General features: G+C 32.8%; 2 protein-coding genes and 1 long non-coding RNA gene across 4 annotated transcripts; 1 reads left to right on the top strand and 2 right to left on the bottom strand.

Annotated features, from left to right (window-relative positions):
- Positions 1 to 4,106: 4,106 nt before the first annotated feature.
- On the bottom strand, positions 4,107 to 5,414 carry LOC149716471 (uncharacterized). Its single transcript, XM_089844863.1, has one exon. It carries the CDS (start codon positions 5,412 to 5,414, stop codon positions 4,107 to 4,109), a length of 1,308 nt encoding a protein of 435 aa, XP_089700989.1.
- Positions 5,415 to 6,139: 725 nt separating this feature from the next.
- Positions 6,140 to 6,643, top strand: LOC149716470 (uncharacterized). The gene is made up of 2 exons (XM_089844862.1): positions 6,140 to 6,350; positions 6,414 to 6,643. The coding sequence occupies exons 1-2, from the start codon at positions 6,140 to 6,142 to the stop codon at positions 6,593 to 6,595; spliced, it is 393 nt and encodes a 130-aa protein (XP_089700988.1). The 3' UTR covers positions 6,596 to 6,643.
- Positions 6,644 to 7,182: 539 nt separating this feature from the next.
- LOC149716469 (uncharacterized) lies at positions 7,183 to 9,308 on the bottom strand. Of its 2 annotated transcripts, XR_016369423.1 has the most exons (5): positions 8,728 to 9,308; positions 8,537 to 8,650; positions 8,337 to 8,408; positions 8,209 to 8,254; positions 7,183 to 8,136 (listed from the first exon to the last, which is right to left on the bottom strand). It is a non-coding gene; the product is annotated as an uncharacterized LOC149716469 (long non-coding RNA). The 2 variants fall into 2 exon arrangements; XR_016369421.1 differs by having other exon boundaries at positions 8,537 to 9,308.
- Between the last annotated feature and the right edge of the window lie 1,894 nt (positions 9,309 to 11,202).

The raw sequence follows: 11,202 nt of genomic DNA, 5'->3' as shown, positions 1-11,202 counted from the left end.
CCGGTAGCACGGTCTCTCAGAACTTTTCGTACACGACCATCAGAATCCAATTGAAAAATTTTGCCGTAATGTGACTCATCCTCATTTTTCAATATTTTACCATTATTTCCAATCGGATAATAGGTAGTTTCATGGAAATAGGCCTCTTTCATGCTACTGTGAAGCCTTTTCCCACCCACAACTTCTGCCAAATTACCAAGATCAATGGACCCAATTTCTTTGATTTTCTGAACAAAATCCTTAAATTCACTAACAATCTTCGTTACTTGGGCGTGGTAAGCCGAATATAATTGCCTTTTGAAATGCAATATTCTACCAGCTAGCACTTGGCATTTTAGCTCGTGAGAGATAGACTTTGTGCGTCTATTTTTAGTCACACCGTCAAAAGATTTCGATGCCGTCAGTCTTTCTGTTAGACGTTTTACTAGAAACCTTTTATAGCTTTCAGCTATAATTTTTTTGTTTTTCGTTTTGAAAATCCCCGCATTGAGAAGCTTTTTCGCAAAACCAAATTTATCTTGTTTAGTTGGTCTATGTTTGGGTTTTATTTTTTTAGAGCAAAAACCCACAGTGCTACCACCTGGTGCCATAGCCCTTTTACAACCTTTTGCTGTAAGAGGCGCAGATTTACGCAATACATAGTTATTTGCATTTCTTTTCTGCAAATTATCTTTGTTTTTCAAATAATATTCCTTATTCTTAACTCGCTTAGCTTCCTTTTTTTGCAAAACTTTTGTTTCAAATTTTAATTTCAACTTAGCTAGCGCTCTCTTCTTTTTCTTTATTTGAGTGGCTAATTTTCGATTAGATACTTCTCGGGAAACCATTTGAAATAGTCAAAAATAGCTATATTACAATAGATGACTCGAGTCAAATATGTATGTAACACAAAGATTTGAAAATTTGGATCCACCAAAAAAAATCCAATAAAATTATGCACAAAGAACCCTTTGATTTTGTAAAGGTATGCAAACAACCCTTTTATTTTAAAAAGATACTTGCAAAGGTACACAAAGAACCCTTTGAAATTGCAAAGGTACACAAAGAATCCTTTGAATTTGCAAAGGTACACAAAGAACCCTTTGAATTTGCAAAGGTACACAAAGAATCTTTTGAATTCAAAAGTACACAAACAACCCTTTGCAAATCACTCAGATGATGTAGGAAATAAAAAATTACAGTAATAAAAAGTAGGCTTATCATTAATATGAACAAAAAGAAAACTGGAAAGAAAAAATAGCAGAAACTTTGTAAGAAGTTAGTTTAAATAAAACCTATTAACCCTTAAAATACTTCTAAATATATAATTTGAAGTAATATAAATAAGAATATATTGGTTTTTTAAGAAGATAATACGAACCTTAAGCCTGCATCGGAAAGTTGCCGCCTAAAAGTGAACTTTAAAGAGGGCAAAGTTCGAAATTGTGAAAATTGAACTTTAAAGAGGGCAAAGTGCGAGGGGGCGGGGCCCAATTAAAAATCAAGATGGCGGCTGTATCACAGAGTAGTTTTACTTGTTAGAGTTGGTAGCAGTCATATAAGAAATTTTATAAGTTTTTAACCTACAAAATTACATTTAAATCATGGGTTTCGAAGTTGGTAAAGTAAAGTTTATTCAACATTTGTAATTCTGTGAAATTTTAAAGTATGCAGAGTTTGTAGAAAGTGACTGAAAGACATGTTTAGTGGAAGGTGACCAAGTCTTAAAATTTAAGCAGAATATTGTAATGCCAATAAAAGGGCAGAAAACGTTTGAAACAAGACGGCCCAAGGGCTCGTAATAGTAGCCATATCGTACGAGTGAATGGCCCCTCTATACCCTACCCTAACGAGTGGATAACCCCTCTATACCTTACCCTAATGAGTGAATAGCGCTATCTTTTTCAAATTCTAATGTTCCGGCGAATCGAAGAACAGATAGTTTTTAGTGATAATCCCCTCGATGAGTTTACAACATAGACTTATGCCGATGCACACTTATCGCATCTTATAAATTTCTAACAAGGACTTATGCCCAGAAACTTTTGAAAGAGAAAGTTTAGTTATAGTGATTACGCATTTTAGTGATTATCCCCTCGAATTACCTTTAGCAATGCTAAAATGATTAGACGCATAACGCCCATTTAACACTATGTTAGCTCTATCTAAACCCACATTTGAATTAACCGCCAAAACGTTCCAGTCAAACATAACATAGATGACGATAGCTACCGAACGAGAACGAAACACATGAACGGGGAAAATCGTTATCTATTTAATTAGCACATACATAAAGAAAAAATAAATATTAAAACCCCAAACATACAAATTCATAAGTATCCGACCCCACAGATAAAAATTCAAAAGTTTCCGACCCCACAGATTAAGAGGTACCCCACCCCACATCACCCCGACATTTTAGAGATAAGAATAAATAATAAAAAACTCGAGGTTTCTATCAAGTCTCTATGGTTGAGTGGGTAGAATCTTTGTGTACTACGCCAGCGGCCCCGGTTCGAATCCCGGGTCTGACCTAAAAAAAAATTTAATTAAAATAAAATCTCTAACCGAGCCCAGTAACCCCTATGGGTGGGTTGTGGTAAACTGGTAATATAAAGTTCCTTTTAAGCTAAAATCTGACGATAACGAAGCGACAACCCCGGCCACTACTACTACTACGACGGCTCGGGTCAAACTAAGAGCCTATCGTATACTACGATATGGCTAAAAAGAAACATTGTACTTGAAAATAAGTTACCTTAAAGAAGATCCACACGAGCTGACATATTTGTTCAATGTATCTGTAAGTTTCAAAATATCATGGTCCTGGAAATCTAGACTTTTGGAAAAATGTAAACACTGTATTGGATTGCTTTTGCCTTTAGTTCCTAAACCAAATAATATCTCAGGACTAGATGATTTAAGTTGTACTAAAGTGAGTCAACAATGCAAAAAAATAAAGTCGATGGAAATTTTGCCAAAGAAACGTATGTTCCAATTCCATTTGAACAAATGTGCCATGATGATGTCAAAGAGGTGTCAATTGTTAACAGAGAACTGGCAATTGAAGAGCTGTGTAATTTTACATTGAAATTGATAGCTAGCGCTTGAAATTCTGCTCTTAATTGTTTTGCACAAGAAAGGTAGAAACAACCATACTGTCATCCCAGATTGGAACGCACTCCCTGAATCTATTATTTCCATCTCTGATTGTTACTTATCTTTTTTTTTCTACTAATGTATAACTTAATCGTTAATCTCTCTCGGCTGTACTAACCAAGCTCTAGTGGCTTACTTGTACTGAACTGTTAAATAAATAAATAAATAAAGTTGCTCTTAATCTTAATATTTGCACAAGTGATGTTTTATCACAGAGTGACTATAATCAATCATCAGCTAGGGATGAACAAATTCTACCGGATAATGTTAGGTTAGTCCTAAACAATGCTTTTCAATGTAATGTTGTGATAGATAGTATTAATTTGTACGCAACCATGTAATGGAAAAAGACTTAACATTCTCAAGGAACTACATCAAATGGGCATAAAAAGATATATTTAGAATTTAACAAGCCAAAATTGAAATTTCAAAGAAAAGAACAATTTTAATATGTATCACTACCGCCCATCAAAAATTTGTAAGAAATAAACTGATTTGGGTTGACCTAAGAAAGTAAAGAATAATATGATAAAGAAGCTACACACTTTTCATTTATACTAGGGACTGTAAGAAAAATAGATATACGTCTAAAAGGTTTCCAGGACCTGAAAGGGTACCGAGTCCCAATTTTAAGCCCTTGCCAATACCCGCTGAGTTTGTCAAAATGTCTCCACTGATAAAATCCTCACAGGTCAAGTTCATGACGTTATTGCATATGCTCACCAGAACTATCCCTATACGCGCCGAGCAAGGCGCCACGTTCGCCACCTAGCTTATTTTAGAAGAACAAATTGGTGGGGTAAAATTTAATATTCCCTGAAGTTTACCAGACACCCAAAAATCTGCCTTATGGGAAAAAACCTATTTTTGTTTTGAGTGTTCTTATTTTTAATTTCGTATGCTTTAAAAATGTGACGTGGATAGAGCAGCACAAAGAACAGAATTGTAAGCATTTCTTAGCTTTGTTATTATATAAGGTTAGACAAATAACAACAAAGAATGTAAATTTTCTCTAGCATAGGTGACAAGGCCCTGGGTATATGTCCCTTTAAAATTTGGAATTTTTTGACCTTCCCAATACCCTGTTGCTTTAGAAAGTCAGGAATAACAAGTTTAACATTTCTACATGCTACTTCTTTAGCAACATCAAAATTACAGTTAGACATTATAGCGTCGCCTTTATCTAGTGTTTCTAAAACACCACACTGTAAAAACAGCTTCTTTTCCGAAATATCTCCCGCATAGAGGTTAGAACAGAAAGTTATGTGTCCAGAGGGCGCCAATCCAATAAGAGCTTTCATTGTATTAGCCTGTTTATAATTTACTTGGGCTTCTGGTCCTGACAGCTTTTCCATTTCAAATTCTGCACTATCAATAATTAGTCTCAAGCCAGGGTGCTTTTGTTTCATTTTCTTAATTCCCAGCGCATTAGCTAATTTTGATGTTTGACATCTTGGCAAATTTGGGATGCATTCAAAAAGAAACGAAATCCATGTACTTAGAATTATAGACACATAGTCTTGTGATAAATTGTATAAGTAGGCTAAATATTGTTCCTCAGTTCCTCGCCTGAGTCGTACAAGCGTCAAGAAAAATTCTTCCATTGGATTCAGTTTTAATGGTCCTGCAAATTTCACAACTTTATCAAAAACTTCATTTGTACTATTAGACACTTGAGAAGAATCTTGTCGAACATAATTTAGTTTAGTACACTCCGGGAGCAAAAGTTGATAATATGCCCAAAACATTTTAAATGAAGGAAAGCCAGTAAAATATTTGATACTGTTATTGTCATTTATAAATCTCTGAAATGTAAATTTTTTTTTACTTTGAACTGTTATCAGGTCAATTTCTTTTCTCATAAGTTCAATTTCATGTAATGTATTTGAATTATGGAACAATTTTGGAGATATTTCACTAAAACTGGCTTCACCTTGGGGTTGTTTATCAACAACAGATAATAGTGGATCTTTCAAATTACAGTTTGATGCAATGTCATACTTTCTTTGATAAACACATAATGGTTGCATTTCTTCCAAAAAATTTATTTGTTCTTTGATAATTGTATGTGAAGAGGCACATTTTCCTTGAGTTTGACTGGCGTCAGCTAACTTTAATGCATCAGGCATTTTCGTGTTTTCAAAAATAGAAGGAACCGCAAATTTTTTAAGGTGTTTGCGACGTAAAGCCCCAGTGGGTAAATAATCAGTTTTCAAAAAATGTTTTGAGCATAGAAGTGGGACTTTAAAATCAGCTGGTTTGGTTCCTAATGCCATAGTTATGGCATGAAACCATTTCCGTTTCAAATCCTTATCTTTAGGTAATGCGTGATAAGTGAGCGTTGAATCATTGTTTCGACAATTCTGTATAACACAAGTACCTTTTCCCATTTTCAAAACACCGTGACTATAACACCATGGATGTACTAATATTAACATGATAATACTAAGCAACTAACCTAACAGTAACAGACTTACACACCAGACACCACTAATAAGCAAACGTACACCAAGGCTTAAGGAATGTATTTTTTTAAAGTTTTAAAAAGTCACAAAAAATTACTGTTTCCTTTTGAAAATTTTGAATATCGTACAGAAAACGTTGTTAACACTATCTAATCCGATATCATGAACAAATTAAATAAACAATTTAGTTATACGAGCGTTTCTGTCCACAAAAACTAAAAATTTTATGCAAAGCAGCAAAAACAATTTTGATTGGTCGGTTAGGAAAGTTCTAGTGTCCACCGCTAACGTAGCCGGCGCTAATGACGAATTATTGGCGTCCTTTTTTAAAAATTCCACAACCGTCAAAAAACTTGAACTAACATCATCTATCTAAAGTAAGTTGTATGCAAAAATTATTACAAATTTTATACATTTTATAAGATAGACTTATTTTTAAGAATTAGAATGTTTAATAATATAAGCTGTTCAAAAATGTACTTTGAGGAAAATAATCAATGTTAAAATACTAAATTTGTGAATTTTTTTGCTAGAAAATGTCGGGGATGACTTTTAATGGTGCGGTGAATGGTTTAACATTAAATGTTAACTATGGAAACGAAGGTCGCCGAGGAAGAGCTGGTCGCCGAGGTAGAGGGGGTCGCCAAGGTGATAGTAAAAAACCTTACGGTCGCGGCGGCAAGCCGCGCACCTGCTACAAATGCAGAAAACCTGGGCATTTCATTAAGGATTGCCCAGAAATGAAAGGTGAAACATTTTTTTATAATTAGCTGTCCTAGCATCCTTTTTGTAACATCGTGTATTTTTAAGATGGAATTGAAGAAACACAAATGGATTTAACAACTTTGGCCACAGATGTGGCCAATTTAACCGTCAATGGGGCTCCGGCCATGGAAGAAGCGGCTCAGGCAGCAAATGAAACTGTTCCGCCTGCAGGTGGAACAGTTTTAGAAGAAAATAAATTGGCGGATGAAGGGGAGACAAGCGTTTAAATGTTAAAAAAGATTTTTTTAAAAAAAAACTTTATTTAAAATGTTTTATTCCGGTGGGGGAAAAAAAATTAAAAAATAAAAAGCAAAACTTATTTTTAATATATTGCTAAATTTTGATTTAACTTGAAAAATATTTAAAATTTTATAAAATAACCAAAAAAATATATAAAATGAAATTAAATTAAGAAAAACACATTTTAAAATTTAATAAAATAAACCAAAAATATTTAAAATGTAATAAAATATATAAAAAATGTAAAATGTAATAAAATATATAAAAAATGTAAAATGTAATAAAATATATAAAAAATGTAAAATGTAATAAAATATATAAAAAATGTAAATTGTAAAAAAACATATAAGAACTAAATTGTAAAAAAATATATAAAAACTAAATTGTAAAAAAAATATATATAAGAATTAAATTGTAAAAAAATATATAAAAACTAAATTGTAACTAAACAAACCAAAAAAAATTGAAATGTAATAAATTAAAAAAGGAACTAAAATGTAACAATAAAAATAAACAAAAAATATTTTAATTGTATTAGAAAATGTAATAGCAATAATAAAAAGATATGTTATGAATAGTTTTTCTGTGAACTTTATTTATAACAATTAATCCTTGAAAAATATTAAAAAATTATATTAAAAAAATCAAATTCTATGAAAAATTTCTTCAATTTTTTATAGAATTTCTTGAAGAATCTATATTTAAGAATCAATTATTAACGGAGTGGTTCCGAGGATCAGTAACCCCATGTACTTCTTAAATTTAATTAAAAACTAGTCCATGCAATTAATAAACAGGTTTTGAGCCAGAGGGATTATGGTATTTTCTTATAAATACCATAATAAAGATATCATTTTGTTTTACCAGTGGTCCCTTTTTGGTTTCTACCTTTAAAATGAAGGTCCCTATTTTACCCTATTTTTATTGTGAAAAGTCCCTTTTTGCCCTATTTATTTTTGAGATTTTGGTGGGAACCCTGTCATTGGGGGAAAAAAAAGTCGGTCTGACAGAAAAATTAGGAAATTCGTCAAAAAAAAATCAAAGAAACTGCATAAATACAAGAGAAACAAAAGTAACTTGTAGAAATCTGACGTCTTTGAGAAAATACTATAGCTCTTTGAGAAAATACTATAGCTGTTTGAGAATCTATATGACCCCTTTATGAAACCCAAAGCACTTGACATTCAACTTTTTTTTTATAGTTAATTTTTGTAAAAATTTTATCATCAGAAACGTTTTCGTGGAATTTTGTTTCTTCAACTTTCATTGTTCCTCCTTTATGATTATCATTTATGAATTTGTATTTATTGTGTTTCCTCCTACACCTTTCCATTATAATAATCTTTCAACTCTATTATGTAATAAAAGGGATTTCTGAAGTACTGGAACTGCTGAAAAAGGCTGACGATTATACATTGCTTTTGTGGGTAACGTTGGTACTGCAACTAAAAATTGTACTGACTGCAGCTTCATCTATCAATAACCATCATTTATAAAACATGTTAAGAGTGGGTCATCAATTGTAGTCCTTTGAATTAAATTAAAATAATTGTGGATTATTAAATTGAAAAAAGGTATAGGCCTACTGTTAATACTTTACTTGGCAAGTCACCGTTGACAACAGCGTTATTTCTTGCGTTTAATAGCTATCAATTTACACAGAAATGTTACGTTGGGGAGGAATGTGGATATCTGCTGTACTAAACGCGGTCTTTTTTAAAGCATTACCTGATTTAAGATTTTATTCATTTGGATAGAAATGCCAATTTCTAATTAGTAACAGATAAAAGCACATGTGTACTAAAGTAAAGAACACAACTACATTGTTAACACTCTATTACTATTAACACTCTATTACTATTCTCCCTTGATTTGACTATATTAGATAACAGTATCTTAAATTATATAATATTTTGCGGTATTGTTACCTTAGTTACCAGCAAACTCGATGTTTAAACTTGGTGAAGTTGGGTCCCAAACTCCCAACTTCCCAAGTTTTGTTGTGACCAAGGCTTACCGAAATAAACTGATTTACAAATTACCTGATAAATCATTTATATAAAGTGTATTATATTTAACTATTATTAAGTTTTTGAAACGAAAGAAAGTGAAATCAAACCTTATTATCTATCTGTCTCTACCAAAAGTAAATAAATGAGGTTTTAACCGTCTTTCGACACTCGACAGCGCGTGGATTCATTCAACTTTCCAAGCTTAATTTACCTTCAATGGACCATTTCATCCATTAGGCTTTAGCAAGAAACGCTGGAGTTACTATAGGGCAACTAAACCCTAATAAAGGCTAGTTTTGATCGCGCTGACATTTTTCAGTAAATCGGTGTATGCCTAGTATAATATCGCAAATCAAGGTATGTCGTAAATATTGTCAAAATGAATACTTAGAATTAATTTTTATCAATGAAAATCGCTTAGCGCCTAGTAAAATGTTTTACCTTTCATTTAAAACCGTTTTTAAGTCTAACAAACGTATATTTAATTCTAAAAGTGCCTGGACAAAATGGTTGTTTTCAAAAAAAATCCCATGTTATTTCTATGGGAAAATTTAACTTTTTCACCAAAAGGGCTGATTAATTTTATGCAAATGAAAACCACCCTTAACAACTTTATTTTTTATACATTAAACTAATGGGTGGATCTTTTTGAAATTTTAACCACATATTGAGGGCCCGAATTGTAGTTCTGTGGAATTTTTTCGAAACAATTAATACAATACAAAAAAAACTACATCCAAACAAAAAACCCTCCTTATACATTAAGAGCAGTATGAGGTCTTATCTAAGAGAGCTACCGCTCTCTCAGAATTACCGAAAAGACACCCAAATATTAATTACCGAAAATACACCCAAACATTATTTACCGAAAAGATACCAAAACATTAATAACCGAAAAGCCACCCTCCCGGAAGCTACACAAAATATTGTTTCTTTAAGAGCTTAAATCATTTACTACAGAAAAAGGCACAGAAGAATTCAACCCAAAACGCAATCTTCGCGCATTATAGAATATTTGCAAAATTTTGAATGTCGAAAATCCTTCCACTTTAACAATCACAACTTGCTTATTATTCCAAATTCACAGACTTAACACTACCCTGCACACAAATGCAAAATTTCTACTTTCCAAAGCGCCATCCAAAACCTCTATTTCTAAGTTGTAACCCTATCGTCCTTTCAAAATAGAGACCCTATTGGCAATTAACTAATAAATCGCCACATTACTGAAAGTAATTCTTGAAATCTCATTTCTATAATTTCAGAGTAAAACTATGCTATGGCTTGAACATCTTGTTTTTCTGATCGTAATGTTTTAATACTGAGCTAAGTTGATATAGATGAAATATATAATCGTTAGGTTTATTTGCCAATGTTTTTTATGTCACATTTTTTGTCATAACTTTTGATTTTCTGAACAGATTTTCAATTTGAAAAGAGTTTTGGATTCTACGTGACAAGACGCGGGCACAGATAGCATTGCTGATCCATTTGAAGCATTATTTCGTGACGTCATTATCGGGGGGCATTACCATTTGCGCTATAGCTTACGCCCTATTAGTGCCACCGTCTCATTTTTTATTTTAACAATAATTTGGAGAAGGCAACCTATCTAGAAAGTCCTATTTTGTTACTCTAGCTCAAATAGGAACAAAATGGCAGCCAAATGAAAATGTGCAGAAACTTTAGTCCGGGACTGTACATACCTTGAATTTGTAATTTCGCACTTGGAAGAGGCTGAATTAAAAATATTGATTTGGTGACAGGAATTAGTGATAGTGTGATTGAATCTATCATTTATTTTACCAGCAAAAAACGTATCTTCGTAGCAATAACCGTTGGCTGCTACGCGATGAAATCGTCTCGTCGCGTTGATTTTCATTTTAACGCGACAAAATCGTGTCGTTCATTTTCGATGGTTTTCTATTGGCTCAACCTTTGTCCAATAACCAGAAACATTTGCCCAAAGGGAGTTGTTTAATGATCTTCACTAACATAATTGGTACATTACCAGTTTCACGACATCAAATCTAGTATATCATTGGTCTACATTATCGTCGCGTCAAAATATTTTCAACGCGTCAAAATCATCTTGCATGTGCCACGATTGGCGAGTTAACGCGTTGAAATTCATGTCGTTCGGAGCTGAACACCGGTAATTCACCGATCCCTATTTTATTCGCAACCACGGGCTACGGTTCTTAGTTCAGAGCGTTTCCGAACACACTTCTTTTTAAATCCAAGAAAAAAAAATCCCAGCAACCAACCGAAGATTGCACAGTGCATAGTCATAGGTTCAGTTGTAACTTAATGGTTTTCTATCACTGAAGAAGAGCCCTTAAAAGTATGTAGGCATTGAAAACTACGCCTGGTCTTGCTTTTAGCCAACCAGGCATCGCAAATCGTTTGGAATAGCGATATTAACATGGCGGATTTCAGGAGGCGTATTGCCAAATAAATTCTATTATGAGACCTCAGCAAAGTTAATTACTTTATTTAATCACTGAAAATGAGGTAAATTTGGTTGTAAGAATCGCCGAATTAAAAATTATTATTTTAACAATTATAATTGAACGTTAACA

Source organism: Phalangium opilio, unplaced genomic scaffold (assembly GCF_054372755.1).
Source record: "Phalangium opilio isolate 3A_F unplaced genomic scaffold, DU_Popi_V2 ptg000009l_1, whole genome shotgun sequence".
Lineage (NCBI taxonomy): Eukaryota > Metazoa > Arthropoda > Arachnida > Opiliones > Phalangiidae > Phalangium > Phalangium opilio.
The sequence above is the reverse complement of the archived record's forward strand: the minus strand, read 5'-3'. Positions and strand labels throughout refer to the sequence as shown.

Coding starts and splice junctions, on each gene's coding strand:
- LOC149716471 (XM_089844863.1), bottom strand. CDS start 5,414: ATGGCATTAGGAACCAAACCAGCTGATTTTAAAGTCCCACTTCTATGC.
- LOC149716470 (XM_089844862.1), top strand. CDS start 6,140: ATGTCGGGGATGACTTTTAATGGTGCGGTGAATGGTTTAACATTAAAT. Junction 6,351..6,413: donor GGATTGCCCAGAAATGAAAG/GTGAAACATTTT, acceptor TGTATTTTTAAG/ATGGAATTGAAGAAACACAA.